Source organism: Bombus flavifrons, chromosome 13, assembly GCF_040668555.2.
Source record: "Bombus flavifrons isolate JBK064 chromosome 13, iyBomFlav1_principal, whole genome shotgun sequence".
NCBI classification, from domain to species: Eukaryota; Metazoa; Arthropoda; class Insecta; order Hymenoptera; family Apidae; genus Bombus; species Bombus flavifrons.
Genome location: NC_138454.1, coordinates 10,059,720 through 10,079,502, shown reverse-complemented (window position 1 = coordinate 10,079,502; position 19,783 = coordinate 10,059,720). Strand labels below are relative to the sequence as shown.

Below are 19,783 nucleotides of genomic sequence, written 5' to 3'. Positions count from 1 at the left end.
CTACTTGCTTTTCCGCGAAATTTAATACTTCGCTTCATCTCCGGTTAATTCTTGTTAGGATTTTTTTTTGAAAGTGGTTAGATTGCTACATTATTGTTTGCAAGGAGTAAAGGATTTTGCTTTCTTTGTTTTTCACATCTTCTTCTTTTTCTTTTTCTCTTTTTTGTTTCGAGAGTCACGGGAGAACGTGTTTGTTTTCAATATTCTTATAGAAAGGGCAAAATTGCACGATACGAGTAACAGAAAAAGTAACGTTTTTAAGTGTTTAGCCGTGTAGCAAACGAATAAAACGAATCGTGAAATTACATGTGTTTTTAAAAGTATTGTTTCGTATCATTTTATGAGGTTGTTCAATTGAGTATGTTTATGACCTTTATACGAATATGGTGAATATATAAATTGTATAAAGTTAAGAAGGCTGAACAAATTTATTTTTATTTACGAAATGAAAAGATTGGTTTCAATTAAAAATAAAAAGAAATTTCGACTATATTCGACTATATTTGTAGTGTGTTGTTTTTCGTCTGTTTTTAGAACTTTGATTTTTCTTTTAATTATCGAGTTGTCGATTTAAAGACCGAGTTAAAAATTAAATCATGTACTTTAATTTATATAATTCAGAATAAAAGAAAAACGTAGAAGAAGTTTAGAACCCAAAGAACTGAAAGAATCGGTGTAAAATCGTTGGAGACAGGGACAATTTTTAAAACTAAAGGAGCAAAAGTTTGCGAGCGGATGAACGAGGTACAACCAAAAACTTTTCAACTCTCGCGTTCAATTTTATTCGCAGACTACAAAACAAACCGCGGTAAAAGTACTAATAACAATCATTAAACCGTTACACGACTCGAAGGAGCAAGAAAACAGAATGGGCCATTTAGTGCAAACGGAAACTGAAGAAGCGAAACCGAAACGGGTGAAAGGAAAAACGCGATTCTCGATCGTCGACTCTATTGTTTCCTTGCTACTATTATTATCATTTATGGAGAAAAATTTCTCGATTCAAACGTACAGATGAAATTGTAGGAATTTTTGCGCGAAAATGAATTAAAGTGCGGATTACCGTCTCTCTTTCTTTTTTCTATAAAATTTTGGAAGTTTACCGCAGGTGTATTTAACAGACATAACTTGTAGCACTATTTATAGTAATTTCTACAGTAGTTTGTATAAAAATATAATTATGAAATTTCCGCACGACTTTAAAATTGTCCGGAAAATTCAAACAAGCTTTTTAAAATAAAATGGAACTGTAATAAGTTATCGTAGTTTATTCGCTTAAAAGATAATAAAAATTATGGTCTTTTCACAAGCTTCGTTCTTTTTATTTTTCCCACTGTTTCTTTATTTTCTACTATATAAATAAATCGTGTGCTATAGTATGCTTGAGGACTAAAAACAAACCAATCGGTCGATCACGAATGTCATTTAACTATGTTTAAAAGCTTTTATCGCGAAAAGGAAAAAGAGCGTTTCTAAAGAAAGCTATTTTTTTCACGCAGTCGATTTACGCTCGAACGCGAGAATCGTCTTTCGTCGCACTTGCAATTTCGTCCCCTCTCACCGCGCGCGACGCAAAAAGAATCCGAAAAATCCGTCATCGGAGGGACTAGAGTTAACGACCCTCGACGAGGGAACAAAGAAGACACTCTCGACTACTTTTCTTTTTTACTCCCCACTTCTCAAGCTTGTGGATCCTCGTCGAAAAAAGAGGCCTTACACAATTTATGCATCCGAAACAAACAGAAACGCGGCTGTACTATAAATATCGCGAAACTGGGCAAAAAATATCTGGACGTGCGGTGGGACCGATCCTCCTGTTCGTCCGGCGGACGACAACCGGACCAAAATCGAATCTCCCGCGGCGTGTACTTTCCTTCCACCATCCAGAGACGAATACCGGAAGTAAACCAAAAGAGAGGGGTATCGCGAACCGGCGAAGCCTAATAGCCGGGTCCCGACAAAGAGGCGCGTCTCCTTCGCAAAAAACGGAAGGACGAGAAAGCGAAGAACCACGGAAGAGTAAAGAAGACCAGGAGAAAGAGGAGGAGGAGGAGGAGGAGGAGAAGAAGAAGAAGAAGAAGAAGAAACAAACGTAGACGACAGGCGACAGGGAAGAAGAAAAATAGAAAGGAGAGATAGAAAGAAGGAAAAGAAGAGATACACTGAGGTAAGAAAATGAAGAGAAAAGAAAGAGATGGAAAGATAGAAGAAGGAAAGCGTAGGAGGAACGGCAAGATAGAGAGTGGAAAGAACGTATGGAGCAGTTTGGAGGAAGGAAGGAAGGCAGTCTCGGGGGCCGCAGTGAAGGGAGGCAGGAGGATGCAAGAAGTACGAGGAGAAGGAGAAAAGAAGGAAGAGGAGTAGGAGTAAGCAAGGAGAAGGAGTAAGTAGGAAGGAGGAGGTCGTCGGTGGTGGAGAAGGAGGCGAAACGTGCATGCATGCATGCATGAGACAGGCAGGCGGACAAACAGGCAGGCATACAGGCAGACATAGAGGAGGAAGGCAGGCAAGGCATAGAGGCATACAGGCAGATAGGCGAGTCGCTGCCGCAGCCGCAGCCGCGATCGCGCGCTCCAAGAAGGGAAGTGGGGACAACATAACACAGCGCGGCCGCGTGTGCAGACCGCTTTTGCAGAGCTTCGCTCGGCACACGGGGAAACGTTCCGCCTTGTACCGCTGCTGCTGGCTGCTGGCTGCTGCTGCTGGCTGCTGCTACTAGCTGCTGCTGCTGCTGCTGCTGCTGCTGCTGCTGCTGCCGCTGCTGCCTGCCGACTGTCGACTGTCGACTGCTACTCTCAGTCTGCCGGGCGGCCTCGTGCGCGCTTGGTTTCCATCCGACGAATCCGCGCGCCACGAAACTACCCGCGCTCGTTCTCGAGGCGGAACGGTCGAGCAAACGATTACGAACGAACGAGCTATAGGAGACGAGACGAAGGCGAGCGAGCGGGCGAGCGAACGAACGGACGAACGATCGGACGAGCTCTCACAGGCCGTCGTCGTCGTCGTACGTTACACCGCCGCCGAAAGCATCGGCTCGGAAAACGAGAGGTGCTCGTCGTCACTCCTCGCCGGACGATCGACGAGGATCCGTGAGTGAGGCAGGTCGAGGAGCCGGCTCTCGTTCGCCGCGCGAATCGTTGACGGCTCGATAGCCGCCAAAGAGACCCCAGGGTGACCGCGTTTTCGCGCCTCGCCGCTGTTCTTCGTCGCTTATCGTGTCCACGTGTTCCGCCAACTTTCACGATTCGTCACGGTCGCAGGAACGGGGAAAAATAAAGAAAAATAAAGAGGAAAAGACGAAGGGACAGAAATGAGAGGATGATGTTAGTACGCGGGTGGTGAATCATCGAGTGACGTGACCATGAGACGATTTTCAGTTCGGAAGCGGAAGACGCGTGTCTTTTGAAATAAAAAGAGGAAAGAACATAGACAGAGAGACGGAGTCCGAGAAAGCAAGCCGCTGGTGGTGCACAGGACAGGACACTCTGTTGGTGCTGTTCCAGGCTGGGGACCACACGCCGGAACGAAACGGAACAGAAACACGTCGCTTCTTCTACAGGTGTTTCGAATCGATTTCTCGGCTTCCGCCAAACGCTCTTTTCCCCTCGTTGTCGCGCCGTGCTTTTCCTCGTGGATGGTGTGATGTTCAGTGAGTTTCCTTCACCGGACACGTGATCCGCTACTCTCGCACTGATCCTGTCTCTCGCTCTCGTCGCGTGCCTCTTTCGGCATTACAGTTTCTCTCGAGAGTCGCGTTTATCGGACGTGAAGTTTCACCGGACACGCGGATTCCACGCGGATCGTTAATATTCCATCGAGAACGAGAAAGGACAGTGTCCCTTTACTGTAAGCCAGTTGTCTTAGAACCTGACACGAGTGTCAATTATTTCGAATCGTTTTAATTGCATTCTGTATGACAGAAAATTAAGCAAGAAGAAAGAAAGGAGAAAGAGACGATCGTAAAATTTTCAATCGCGAGGAAGTCGGTAAAATACAAAGGCGGTCGTTCCGATGGATCTTGACAGGCGGTGTGTCGCGTCACAACGACGTGTACGTGAAACTTTCTCGCGAAAATGCAACCGATATTAATCGCGTGCGATCTCGCGTGGCACCGTCTCTGCGCGTCCTTATAGTCGCGTGACACCGATTCTCGGCGCAGAGCTCAGGTTGAACGTGGAACGGGCCGCCCCGTAACCGAATTTTACGTCTTACGCACAGAGGCAGATGGGACGTTACGTGAAAGACATATAAACAAAATTTCGGAATTCAGAAAATCTTTTCGACTCGAGTTCTACTCGGTGGTTCCATACACGTACATATATATATATATATACAGTCTACGTCTCACGTAAACTAGATACACGTAAACGTATACACACTATACATATATACAGTACAGAGACGTAAGTGATAGAGTGGCCCGATTAACAGTCGGTTCGAAAGGAGCCGGCACACGACTCGAGTTGGGGGATCGTGACTGTAAACGATCGAACGTTTCAGCGAAACGGTGTGTTAAATGACGAGGTGGCCTAAGAGGTGGAGGTGGTGGTGGCCCGATACGTGGTAAAACGCTCCGGACGAGATTCGGGGAAAAGGACGGTCGCCACCGGACGGGGAAGAAGCGACAGCGGCGTGGCAGATGAGATGTGAAGCACGAGGACTACGCGGCGTGGAGCTGGCAGGAGCGAAGGCGGAAGTTAAGAAGCCAAAGCTGCCGAAGGCGGTCGCAGGGGCGGCGGTAGCTCGAGGGGGCACCTGGCGGGGGCCGCCTGAGATGACGACCCTGCGACGGGGTATCGTGGCACCCCGGTACAACACTTACGTCCTGGTTTCGCTGATCGGACTATTGCTTCAGACCCAGTCCGCCACGGGTGAGTCCAATATTTACTTTATGTTAAACGCAGTAAGTTGTACAGAGATGAAATTGATAAACTTTATCGAGATCAATTCATCGTTTTTGAGAAATTAGAATGTTACGAGATTTAATAATCCTTTTATTCAAGGATCTTTTGTAAGTCGTTTTGTTTCTGTCGAAAATACACAATTGGTTCGTCTCCGCTAAATTTTAATATCGTTATGAAAATTATAAGTAATATTCAATGTAAAAAAAATGGTCGCAAAATTCGACAGTCGCGAACGTTGATTTGTTCGATCTTAATGTGCCATGATATTCTACGCTACATAATTATATGACGATCATTCGTACGAAGGATAAAATCACTGTAATTCCACTTAACTGTAATTTCGTAATTGAGTTACATCCTACTAAATATAAACAAGCGTGCGGATACATTTCAGTAAAAAGTCAGAGTAACAACGTGAATATATGCGTAGCGTCTAATTGATATTTTGTACAGCGTGCAAAACACTATACTTGCAGCGATGAGTATAGGAAATAGCGCGTCGTCTATGAGAATCGTTCACGTCCGGAGTATTTATGTAGTATTAAAATTAATAAATTTAAATGCAAGCACATTTAGTGCGAGCAGACGATACAGCTTTTCATAGATTGAATCGAACTTTGAATTGGCGACAGATTTGTGACAGTTTTCCGTATAAAATCATTTACAATTTTTTTTATAATTGTAAAAATTCCCTCAAAATTCAGCTTTATCGTAATACCGAGATTGTCGGGTTTCTTCTAATTGTTAACTTATATGTTTCATTGTAACTAACATCTGTCAATTAATCGTAATCGACGAAGATTGTTAGTGTTTCTTCTTCCGAATAGTTAAGATGTCTGATAAAGTGTTTATACCAGATGGTTGGGAAATTGGGAAATTATTTTTGATGTAACGGGCTGCTGATTATGTGTTTAACCTATAAAGCATGTTGAACGTTTTAAAGTTATTTTTGATGATGGTGGTTCTTGAATTATGTCGAACCATTTGTAGCGAAGTACGATCGAAATGTAATTTCTCTGGTATTTGTTCGTTAATTAATTCTATACGATTGATTTAATATCGATAGAAAATTGTTTAGTTAATACCGTATAAACAAATCTAATCTGTATATTAGTATTAATACAAAAAAGAGATAAATTCGAAGAAATTTACGAAAAGATATTTAAGAAAATATATAAATAAATATATTCTCTTATCTTTATTACCACGACATTTATCGAAACCGGAGTTGTTCGTACGTTTAAATTCTTAAGTTAACGACGTTTAATCGTACGATTAATCGCGCGATTAATCGATAGAAATCATCGTCCCAAATTTCTCGCGTCGCCTGTATTAAAACGCAGCTGCTCCATGTCATAAAGATGTCAGGATGTTTCGAAAGAGTGGATCATTGTACTCCTACATTTTTCATTTTTATGTGCGAAAGACCTTCGTTATTGGACTTTTACTTTAATAATAATCGTATAAAGTCCGGCAGATATTGCCGTTCTGATTAAGTAGGTACGCTTATGTTGTACATATTAAGAACATCAGGACTCGATGTTCTTTATGTTTCTTAAAGTTGCTGCTAATTACGTACAGCTATCGATATCCTCAATAAACGTCACATAACAATCACGTATATTTATTAGCAATACTTTGAGCAAGTCGCACGTATCCTGTTTAAAATTATACGCGTGTAATACGTATCGCCACTATTAATCAGCGTGTTTTCGTTTTTAATAGTTACGCGCAAGAATATTTGCCACTTACGATTTCCGTATTTTCTGTCTTATCACGATACGTTCCCTCGATTATTTTCTGCAAAAATTTGAACGTCCGAGAATCGGCTGCGAACCGATATTGAATTTATCGTCGACAGATGTGTGAAAGGTAGAAAATCGTTATGAATCCAACAAAAGTGCGATGTAGCCTTGAAGATAGCCTGATGACTTTCACATTCGCGCGCCATTATTGATATACGTATAATAAAAAAATCTTTTAGTTGCGGAAGAAAATGTTTTCGTAATTGAGTAGTCAGTAATGAAACTCGCTAGATACTTCGAAAAAGTAACAGAGTACGTTCTGAATCTTCGAAACATCTAAATTTCTTTTCCTTCTAAATACTTTGGCAACAATAGTCGCGAAACATTTCTTAATTTCTCCTTTGGGACAAGAAATTATGTTAAAGAACGACACGAAAACAAAATAAACGCAATCGTTGTAAAGATTAGCCGTTTTACTGTTGCTTTTCAATTTTTTTCAAATCAATTATCATTCGTTGAATTATAAATGATATAAACACGTTAACGATATAAACCATTAATCTGTAAGTGATACTTGTATCTAATTAATGAAATCTTTATACGTTTATGGAAAATAAGTGCGTAAAGCTATGTAAAATATCAAAAATAAAGTATCCCTTGTAATATTTAGCGGATGAAACAAATTTTCATAAACATTCCCAGTCTATTAATTACCATTTATAACTATGCCAAGGCAAACGAATTTTATGCAACCAACGACAGTGAAATTCTACGAAATTGTGTGGGGATCGATTCGGTCGATCGAAGATCGTTCGATTGGTTGCAGACCATTAGCGAACACTTTGCAACGGTGACAATGGTTAACGTCTAAATGACAACTGGCGTTGACGTAACTCGAACCAGGGTGTGTTTCGATTGTTAGCAGGATCGCAATTCTCGTTATGCAAACAACGGTGAACAATCGATCAAACGGATTGTTTATTTATCGCGTTTAGAATAAACTGTGTCACCGTAAACGTGTCTCGATTCCGTTGTCGATCGCATTGTCGATTCGTTTCCATTTTATTCGATCGTTCGTAAGTTTCTTATTTTCCAACGTAACAGGTAGACGATTGGTACTTATTTTTGTTCACGTCGTTTATTTTGGCTACTTCCCGCCAGTCTGTTAAGAAGAACTTCACCGAGAAATGAGACTGCAAAATGTTGTAAAACGAGCGAATTTGCTGGAAGCATATAAGTATTTATAGAAAGGTATTTATTACTTAATACCTTAAATAAGCACGATTCAGTTTCTCGTAGTATTCTTTCGTTTCGATGTATTCTACGAAACTCGGTTCAGGGTAACTGCGATTTTCGATCTTTCTTAACTTCGACTTTTAGAGATTCCCGATAAACATGTAAACTTTCACGAAGATGTGCACTTTCGATAGAAATCGTTATCGTTTCGGTGTATGACAGTGAAATTTTTTAGAAAGTATCTTCATCTTTATCGTCGAATTGTTGGCATTGATTCGATATTCATGGAAAATTATTCTTTTGCCAATAATCGAAGATAAAGTAGACAGATTTCGTGAAATTCTCGTTGTACTACTGTCGCGGTTGGTCGACAAGCTACTGCAAAAGCGTTAAATGTTTTTACCTCGCGGCAAGACGCGTAGCCGGTGTTCTCGTTCTATTATTGTCTACTTTGCACGTAATTTAAAACGGCTGCTAATCGTCCAACTGTCGTGCATTACGAGATCGCAGGCTTACGTACGAAAGAAATCACGCCCCCTTCTTTAAAACGCGACCTACACTCGCAGAAATCTCGCAATGGACACTTTATCGGCCAACGATAATTATCGTAGACATACACGACCAACTTTTGCAATATGTTACGGGAGAGTATGCGAATAAGGCAGAAATTGTCATAATTGAAAAGGACATGCTGGCGAGTGGACTGTGTCGTATAATTTATTTTCGCTAGGCACATGAAATTCGTGACACTTTGGAAAAGTTGCTGAAACTATCAGCTTTCACGTTGGTTCGAATGTAAAATAAAAAACTTGTTAAATTTAATTTTCTCGCGTGTACGAAATTTTAGATAAACTTCTATAAGGGAATAAAAATAACAAAATAAACGAAAGGTAATTTAAATAATTTGTAATTCAAGTCCAAATAATTCGCTCAACGTTTCAAATTTTTGTGATTTATTTAATGTTTAAAACTGGTTTAAACTGTGGTTCAGATGTAACGAGATTATCCTTCAGTTTGGTTTTTCTCCTTCAACTAGAACAGTTGCAATGCTTGTAACGAGGACGATTAGCTCATAGCCAATAATAGGTCGTAAAATCGAGCTTAATTATCTAATGCAATTAATTGGATTCGATTCGTATTATTTGACGCGTTGCTCGCGTCATCGCCTCGTTTCTCTACTCTAAGAACTAGATAATTTCTATACATTCACGGATACAAAAAGATTTGCAAAGTGAACACTGCAAAATTTTTTGAACACGCCTACTGAATTCTTCGCTTGCGAGAGTTTCTTCGAGTATTCTGTATCTACTATTTTGGATACACAAATAAATGAAAATTATTTCACACTACCGAGAAATATTCCGAGAGAAAGCAACAGGGTTACGTTTTGTATTATGGAAGAGTTTTAAACAGATTACAGAGATATAGAGAGCGTTGAGAGTCTGCACGAATAACAAATAATACTGCAATGCGAACGAGCTTCGTTTTTCAAAAATATATACATAACAAAATACAAGTAAGGTACATATACATGTAATAAAATCAATATAATATTAAGAGAAAGGAAAGACGAATAATTTGTATAAACTGTCTGACTAAAGAAAAGTATGAATTTAATAGCAACGAGAATTCCACGCGTTTAAAAATAAGATTGTACATATTGCAATTCATCAGAAATAACAAAGCAATATACAAGCCATGCCTACGTTTTTGCATTTATCACGTCATGTCAAATGGACACAACGGACGAATAACTATTACCTCCATAAGAATAGAAGAATTTTTCCAACGATCTAAACACAATATCCCGCTTGAAACTCTATCACGATCGATAGAACGATCGTAAAAATGACGATAGAACAACAGTGGGAAGAAAAACCAAGCAACGAGAGCTGCCTTTTCGCGATTAATCATCGATCGATAAATATAAAAAGAAAACCGAAGAAGGACAATCACGATCGTATCTTGTTTCGTATCGAACGTTCGATCCGATTCGATCCATCGGCGCTAGAAAGAACGGAGTACTCGCAGAGCATTTTCAAACACTTATCGATCGCGCGTCACGCGAGAGGAAAGCGCGTCTCGAAGGTCTGTTTGTCGGCCGGCAGCAGGACGCGGAGGATGCGGTGAACAATCGCGAGCCACGATCGCCAATTATCCGCGCGTTGCCAGCGAAATTAGTGGCGTTGATGCACGCCGAGCCGGGCGTGGAAACGCGTGGTCGCTCGCCTTCGTACAGGCGATAAAGTGCGAATTAATTCAGCGCTAATTCCACGTCTGCCGGCGCGACTCGCCGCAGGGAAAACGCGACGAACAAGCGGTACACCGTCTGGCGAAACAGCTCTCGGAAACTCCATTAGGTCACACGTAGTTCTGGCCGACGACAATGCTCCGACGAATCGTCGTTTCTCGCGAATACTTGCCAATTGTTCCTTGGAAACGTCTGAGGTTATGGTTAACTGTTTCACTGAAACGATAAAGGTTAAAGATCGTCTGTCCGCTTTAACTGTGACTCGGCTCTTGCAGCTTTTACGACCCGAGTTTCTTACATCGGCAAATAAAGCTTCTAGTTTTGGGAAAAAGTCAAGCGAAAGAATAAAGAGAAAAAATATTGTTCCGCTGGCGATGGAAAGAGTTTTTGTAGAAAATGCCGAGTCGTATACTTCGATGGAAGACGACTTAAGGGAAAGAAGGAGAAAAGCTCGAAGGGTATCGGGCCTGTGCAGTCTTGTCGAATCTGCAGCGGACTCGACGAGGTCGATCGTCCCGTAGGGGGTTGCAGTAGCTGACACGGACGTAGGAAGGCTAATTGTAAGTAAAAGAGACACAGAGATCGGGCGCGAGGGGAAACGGAGAAAAAAAAAGTGAAAGAGAGAGGGAGAAAACTAGAGGGAATCGAAGTGATCCAAGACGATGAAACAGAGGGACGAAAGGGGAAGAAAGGGGAAGAAAGAAGTCGAGGGGGCAATCGTTGGAAGGGAGGAAAGAGACAGGGATATCGTAAGAGAGAGCAAAGGGTGGGAGGGGGAGAAAGCCTGGTGTAATGGAGGAACCAGTTTGCGGGTCAGTGCTCCGCATCAGCGAGTGGAGCTTCAGAGGCTGTAGACGCGAGGACGATGCCACCGAGCGAAAGAAGGACGACGACGGAGGCAGAGGGACCCTGTAGGTCCTCGAACAGGGAGGCGAGGGAGGAACGAAGGGCCAGAGAGGCAGATAGAGGGGCCAGAAGGGCCTGGCGAGTCGCGAAGCCGCTCTCTCGACCGAGAGAGCAAAGAGTGTAGGGCTAGCCTGACCAGCGTGAACCACGCGCGAGGGAGAGGACTCTCCACCTTCTCTGGTCTGGTTACGATCCTCTCTCTCTCTCTCTCTCACTCTCTCTCTCTCTGCTCTCTGGCGCCATTTTCCTCGTTCCACCGAAACAAACCAACATTCCTCGTTGCCTTTCGAAAAAAGTAAGAAAAAAGAAAGAGGAAAAGAGAGAGGAAAGGGGGAAGTTTTCCGCCCTCGTGACGACGACTCCACGAGGGGAAGTCCGACGGGGCTCCTTGGCCCCGTCAGAGAGGGAGGAGTGGCAGGCCTTTTCGCCGGCTCCGTCTCTGAGGCTACGAATAGTAGACGCCGGCGACCGATGATGGTGCTTTCGAATACTCGGGACAACGGGGCGTTCGCGACGGTTATGGAGGATTTCAGAGATTCTCGAGATCCGACGCGACTGACTACTTCGTGTCCATTATCGTTTTGGGGATTGAACGGCCGAATTAGCAGGAAAATGTACGGCTAGGTAGTTAGGTGTACTCAGGGGATGAGTTGGATGGTTCGAGGAATTTCTAGAGGTATCTGAGCTGGACCGGCTGCATGAACGAGCGTAGTGTTTAGGAGAACGAATCTGAGAATACGAGAAATTGTATTTTTGCGAATTTCCTGGTATTTTTATTTTGTTAATTCTGCCAGTTCCTTTAACGACGATCTTGGCTCCTCGGGGATCATTATTCGATTAGCGTTGTAGGATTATGAATAATTTACGTTTTGCAGCGGTAGGTATTAAAAGTGGAATGGATGGAAGAAAATTTATAGGCATGTTATTTGAACAAATTGTGTAACTGCATTTTTTCTATAAAGGTAATAGCGAATAGATTGCGAAGTAACACAGAACGGAATTGTTCAACCGTTATACAAAGCAGTATTCAGTTTCCTCGTTAACTCCTTTCGCTCCAAATGACAAATAGGTTGGCGTTAAAACTGCTCTAGGCATCGACCTGGTTTTTGCACTATCGCAACGTCTCTTTAAACGTATAGGAATTGAAGCATTATCTTACACCGGTCAGTTCAATGTATCGCTAATTGAGAGAAGATATTATTTTTTTTGCACCAGATCTCTATTTCGTCTTAACGTTTTACGTTTCTAATCAAATATTATCGTACAATATTTTTGATTCTATTATATTCCGATGATTATGAATTTTCCGATGCTCGTGAAAGCGTATAGGATACCCAAGAAGAAGTACCGCTATTGTACTATTTACAGCATAAAGTAAATCTCTATACTTGGCTTCAATTTCTTTACTTCTGCTCATAAAAATACGAATTTGCATAAAAATTCGCAGTCCACCGATGAAAGAAAGAACGTAACGATTCTCAGGATAAGTAACGATATTTATAATCGTATTTATAAAAGTCAACTGAAAACAGAGAACGAAGAACGACGAGAAGAAAAATGTTCCTCGTGCATTGCTGGCAACTTGACGGAGCGAAAGCGCGCCGTACCGTGTAGCTCCTCGAGCGCGGCAATCAGCCGCATCGCGTTGCATTTACGCGATCACGTTTGCACGTCGTAAATATGGCTGTTCGCGTGTACGCTGTCGATCTTATTGATCGTGCCGGGCCACACGGGGCAGCCGGAACAAACGTACTGTCGTACGTTCGTTAACGCGAACGAAAATTTCCTAAGTCCAGCGTTATTCGATCGAGCGTGTAACGTTAGATGCTTACGGAATATAATCCTCGTGTTCGATATTTTTAGTCAAATCAGCTGCGTTACGTAATCCGGCGCGCACGAGATCCTTTTCGCTCACACAACTAAAGGAATTTTTCGATTTTCTTTTTACGCATATGCATACTGCGTTGTTTGTTGTCCGTCTTTTGGACTTTTATGACGGTTAACTCTGAAATGGAGAACACTGGTTTTCCAGAGAAGTCCGAACTTTTATTTCATTACTACGATTTACAATTAGAATCTTGAAAAATTTTGCGAACTTCAATTTAAGCAACTTTAATTATAAGAGACTTTTAATAAACAAATATAACTAGATCGATAACGTGATCTAGGAGATTACGATAAGAAGAGATAATAAATATTTTGATCTTCCATAATTCGTTTTAATTTAAGACAACCGAGTAAAAAGCAATATAGTATGCTGCTAAAAATTAACGATCCCGTAAAACTTCGATTCTATGAATTCTTTGTGAAATTGTCAAAGCGGTCAATTTGATCAATTTCTAATTTTTCATAGAAATTGTACAAATTTGCAAGGATACAGTTCGAACGATTCTTTGCACGTCGTTAGTAGCTGTAGCGTTAAACAAATATCCTGTAATACAATACACATGGATCGCGTGTTAGGCTCGAAATCATGATTCCAAAATCAATTATGTCGTGCCGTTATTGAACAATGTTATTGAACACATTATCGAAAGACCTGATCGAACGATCGCGAAAAATAACGGATATGGCGTTACGTAAAATTATGCTACCGCGGGGTCGGCGAGCTCTTTAACCTGCACTTCGGACGAATCAGTGGGCGGCATGTTTGTACAGTTTCGCCCAAGAGAAGCATCGTTTTCGTGAATTAATATATTCTTACTCTTTTTTTCTCGTTCGAATCTGCGAAACATCGCGCCTGTATCTGTTTACGTTGTTTAGTACATTATCAGATATTTGACGCGAGGAATATTGAATGTGACGAAAACGTGCAATCAATAGTATAAAATACGATGAATTTTTCATATCTGCTGGTACGATGTCACAAGGACATGTACTCATTGCCTGTTAATGGAATATCATTCTTAATTGCAAAGCGTAAATCGACCATCAAGCATATATTATTCATGAGGACGAATAATATATTATGCAAATATTGCTTAGCAATTTTAACGTAGCACTTGAATAATAAAAATGTTTAGTAAAGAAACTACACGCAGTTAAAGGTTTCTTTGCAAAAACGACGTATATTATTTGTGCCAACCTAGTACAATACATTTATACGAAATTCAATACATTATATAACAAACGATCTTTTGTCGGTATATTTTACGATGCATCAGTTTAAGGATACTTATAAAAAGATTTCACGTGTATCTGATAAATTAACCTATAATTAAAAAAAAAAAAAAAGCTGTGGATATAACGTCTTAGCCTTAAAATTATGACACGCTTCCACTCGAATAATAATAGGAAAGCATCTGTTATTATAAAAATTCTAATAAACAACTGGGAAATATGTTATAGACGCGTGAAACGAACCCGAAACACGCGATACGACTTCATCGAAGTAACGCGAAAACCGTATACTCGAATTTTCATTGTTAGGTTGGAGCGTGAACTCGAACGAAACGTACGAAACGCAGTGCGACGGCTTCTAAAAGGCGGGAAACGAGTCTGACAGCAAGATGACCGAAACTACTTGGCGATCGGTGAAAACAGAGAGTCCGACTCAAGGATAATGAGCGCGGGACGAAACAATGACGCGAACGAGCGTTGGTTTTTCAAAAGTTAGGAGCGAACCGGAGCAGTGTATTTGAATATTACGAAGCGAGTGGTTGTGTATACGTGCGTATGTAAGTTACGTCCCGTGTACACACGTATCGGATTAGCACTTTGACTCGGAGGCCTTTAATATGAGTAGCGTAGCAAAAACAGACCGACGCGACGTGCATGGCCGAAGGCGCAGTCTGCGGTGATGATGAGGTTGCGATAAAACACTTGAGTTATGCGCGCGCGTGCGGTTAGTTTCAAGTTCCAACAACGAGAGTGATTACTCGAAAACCTGCACGATAAAAGCGACGTTATCGCAGCCAAGTCGGAGAAATGGTCGATCGTTGTGGATAGAGTTTGCTGTGAGAATGGTATTCGATCGTAGGTCAGGATTAGAAAAATGACGGACGAGAGGAAGAATTAAGGGGCAAAGGTTAAAATTTAACCCTTTTCAAATAGATCTTTCTCATAAGAATGATCGTAATAATGTAACAACATAGATAACGATACGTTCGAGTTTCGAAGAATATAGCGATCGTAATCGAAGATCAGAGGAGAACATTTTCTTCAAGCTCTATGATTAAACGATATCGAGAATGAGAAGGTTCGAAGATACAGGTGTCAATTAATTAAGAGTATTTGATAGGTCGGCGATAGGTTTTGCGCAAGTAAAAATTATATACATCGTACAGGATATTTGCAAACAGCCGTAAATAGCTGGAAATCTGTCATAGACAAGTGCCAAAGAATCCTCGAAAGAAGATTTTCTTCTTAAAAGTATCTCTAATGAAGAAGCCATCGCTCAATTTCCAAAGCCGGATGAAGCGCCAAGCGTCGAAAAATTACACACCGTGGTAGCGTGGCGGAGGGTGCGTCAGCGACCGCAGCGGGCGTGTCCAAGCTGTTGCGATCGACGGCGACGAAAGGCCAGACCGAGCGCAGTCGACCGACCGTGGATCCTCCGTGAAACGACGATAAATCGCGGGGCCGAGTAAAAAAGCGGTGGGTTGGATCGCGTGAAAGCTGCCGTGCGACGGAAGGGACGTTCTCGACGGGGACGCGCAACAATGTAGCCATCAATACCCGATACCCAGTTGACTTTATAAGATTACTCGATCTCGGTTGGCATCGGACGCACTGGTGACTCGAGACGAAGGCAACCGCGGCCACGAAATGCGGAGGGAAATACGCACCTCCGACGACAGAGAGTTAAACGGAGAGCAAGAAGCGAAAGAGAACGATAGACAGAGAAAGGAAAGGCTTGGGCAAAACAACCAGGGAAAGGGGGAAGAAGGAGAGCACGACGAGAGTATACAACGAACGAACGGTCGAACGGGGGGAGAAGCTTGTGGTTTTGGTCAACCGGTCGGGTCGCCGTCCGCGGGAATAATCTCCGGACCTTGATGACTAACCGCGTGGCCGTCTTGCCTCGGCAAGAACTCGCCTCCCTGCGGCACGTCGCGAATGCCTGCGCAGCGTCTGTTCGGCCGAGTACCGATCTTTTTACCACCTGCTGTCGCCCGATCCCGCGATACTCTTCTCGTGTTATTTCATCGGAGCCCTGGTGGGATCGCTACCCCGGAAAAGGCTCGCGGGGATACGTTTACGCTTCACGCTGATCCTCCACGCTCGAAGAGGTGTGGACGTCGGGATTTTTGGTACTGTGGCGACATGGCGTAAAAGGTATTAGTTTAGTCGAGTAGGAAATGGATAGGCCTGTCGAGAGCGTGGACCAGTCTGGGTCGTGGCAATAGTGGGAGCTTTAGCAATCGTGGAGTAATTTCGATTTGTTTTATCAACATCTTATTTTGTTTCGGTTTTTAAAGTAAGGATGCTCCTTTTTGGTTTCTTTCAATGGAGAAGTATAGAAATTGACAGTGCAGCCAGTTTACAAACGATCTTATATCGAATATATACAACGAAGATAACATTAAAAGAGCGACACGTTTATGAATTTGTCAACTTTGAAATATCTATAAAAATGAACTCTAAAAGCTACTGAAATGATAGGGTAATAATTATTACGTAACAAGATAGAGCTATCTTGAGCGCTTTTAACTTTTCATTGGTAGTAAGCGGTGCGCTCTTCTATAAAATTAACAGCGTACAAGCAATTGAAATTGTAGATTCTATCAATAATCGTTCTCAACGAGCTCCAGATTCTCCGATTAGTTCAGGACTTATTCGAATGCATCGCTTCCTAATGCAGTTTCGTAATATTCTTTGGTCTCTGACATCACCGATCTAATCATCCGTTTCACGACCTAGATTCAGACATTAATCCAAACATCGCATTACATTAACATGCAAATATAGAATCGGTCTGGGATATTATATCACGATCTATATAGGGGGTCGAGTCTGGATTGCTTCTCGAAATATCGACGGGTTAATCACGATGAAAATTAAAACGGACGTATTAATGAAGTAAAGATCCGACGCGAAGGAAATAAACTGAAGTTAACTGACTGGATCGGTGTCTATTAGGGTATCGTTTAAACACGTTAATCGTGCGAGCCGTTCTTGCGTCTGAATTATCGTGTTGAATTATCGTCGATCGTCGAACGAGAAATTAAAACCGTTTGACGTGGTCCGATCAACGAAAGAGTCGCTCGGATTTATAATATCGTAATGAGGGGAGGATGTAGAACGAACATGGTTAATTAACAACGTAAAATAACTTGTTTATTAACGCTGAAAAACGTGATGCAATCTCGAAAGGCGAGGCAATCCCGACGAGCGGAACGTCCGCCGAAGAAAACACGCAAGATTAGATCGAAGCTCATTGAGATTATCTGCCGGATTTACCGTTAATCGGCGTCAGTCGCGGTAGACGTATCTGTGTGCGCTGTTATTGAGAAAGGAGCCGCGGGAAAATAAATTTAGTTAAACCATTCACATACATCGCCGTCTGGTAGCCGGGTGATGGTAATTAGTCGATTAATGCACACCTTGGAAAAACTTTTAAACTGTTTCGTGAAATTCTGCTTATCGTTAGTGGATATCTCGATAGTTTAATTTCAGCTTCGTTTTTCCAGAAGATTTGTTCGATTTTTCTAGGTAATCTAACGTAAAGTTTTAAAGCAATTAATTTCTGTAGGAAGAAGAAAAAGGAAGAAGACGAGACGTTGTATGCAATACGTTGGAAAAATAACGGGATTAATCGCTTCTAAGTTTTTGTGCAAACGTCATCTGGTGGTAATTAGCGGTATTTTAAAAGTTATGTTTGCATATGCAAATAGCAACATATACCATACTAATTACAACGATTAAGGCGGCAGTATCTTAATACATCTGGTTTCTTTCATCGTACCGCCGTTGCACGTGAATTTCTATCTAAAAGGCAAACAATGTCCATTCGATTTGCTTCTCTACGATTACTTCCAATTTACGAGACTTAAACTTGCAGCGAACGACCCGTAACGAATATATTTTAACAGAACAAGCGATCGAAACGATGGTGTTCAAAACGATTCGAAAAACAGATCTTCAGAATTGTTCGTATTTATCGAGTATCGTCGATACCAAAAGTACCATTCACGATATCTATGACATGAAACGTATATTAAAAAGAAATCAAATATTCAAAAATTAAGTATCCCCGTTCCTCTCTCCTTTTAATCTAACGCGAATTATCTATACACTAGGTGACGATTAATAAATTATCGTTATTTTTCACATATCCTATGCATAAAGGAACGACTAGAACGGTAAAAAAATGGCAAGCGAATGGCTTAATGATCGTGGCGCGATTAGAGAAAGGAAATGAAGGGGAAAAGTGAAAAAACGACTGATCTTTATGGATTTACGCATTTCGTTCGACGATCTTTCGTACATTTTCTTCATTTTCAGCTACATAATCTCTAGTTGATGACGTTATCTATAATTTATCTACGATTAGATGGTAATTTATTACTTAACGTGATAACGTAATTCTTCCGCCGGCGAAATTCGATTTACGTTGTCGCGAACCGATGGCGACCGAAGAAGTTAATTTATGGGAACACGTTGTCTCGAATGTTGTTATTTGGAGAGAAATTATAGGATCGGTTTATACCGACCGAGAAACTGTGTTGCGGCTTAATTAAATGATTTTCACAGACGTAGTTATTACCGGTGGATCAGGAATGACCGGTGAATTTTAATTGACGAAGAAGGTAAACACAAGTTTTATCTAAATCGTTCTAAATTTATTGCAACTAATTTGCTACCTTACATGTTAGAAATGAGTTTTGCGATATCGATATCGGTATAAAGTAGAGAAATAGTTACACGCAATAGTCGGCCAGGTATAAAACTGAAACATTAAACCTTTCTAAATTAGTCTAATATATTCATAAATTATAAATCCAGTTGATTTGTCAGTTTGATTTATATTTTCCTATGATTAAATTACTCTACGGTTACGCACTGTGCCAGATGTGATAAATATTGTCATAAGTTTATTGCTCGAAAGCAACATGTGACACCATAAATATCTCCGTAGTGTCACAATAATTTATTCATTAATTTAAATTAAGCGTATTTACTTTAGTGGAGCAGTTCATTATAGCAATTTAGGATTACATTTTCAACCTTCGGCAATGCCCTGAAGGTTATTTGCAGCTGTCGAGAATTAATTGAAGTATTCGAATTGGCGAGACAGTAACACGCGATATAAATAGAATACTCGCAAGAAATTTAATAAAACGAAAGTAGCGTAAAAATCCTACTCGAAAGAGCTAAAAATAACGTATCGATGGTAAAAAAATTCAGATTAACAACATATCATTCGTTAAGAAAATATCAATCGTTTAATAGCTCTATTCTCGAGAGAAAATATCGGATCCTAGTTCTTCCTGCATCTCTTTCTTTATGCAAAACAGTTGCATTCATAACGATAGGTTTCACGAAGAGAGAATAGAAAGCCAGGCTTTCGAACAATCTGTCTTTGGAGAGCACATTCCATGGCTATCAAGATATTTGCACGGGTCTTTTGTTCGATGTAACGGCATTACAACGAGCGGACAAACGGCCGACGGAACACTGTCGGAAGACTTTGTATACTCTCAACCATTTGTAGCCGTATTTGGGAAAGTCGCGCTTCCTGAAAAGCATAATGATCGGCGCACGATCGGAACCGAGATAACCGGTTTCCGGTGTTATCT

At 41.3% G+C, this 19,783-nt stretch overlaps 1 protein-coding gene across 1 annotated transcript in view; it reads left to right on the top strand.

The window, feature by feature from the left end:
* The first annotated feature begins 2,625 nt into the window (after nt 1-2,625).
* LOC138186341 (follistatin-A) overlaps nt 2,626-19,783 on the top strand; it is a 59,651-nt gene continuing 42,493 nt past the window's right edge. Inside the window, exon 1 of the mRNA XM_069126140.1 lies at nt 2,626-4,871. Coding sequence (XP_068982241.1) covers nt 4,640-4,871 — 232 coding nt within the window. The 5' untranslated portion in view covers nt 2,626-4,639. The remainder of the gene's footprint in view (nt 4,872-19,783) is intronic.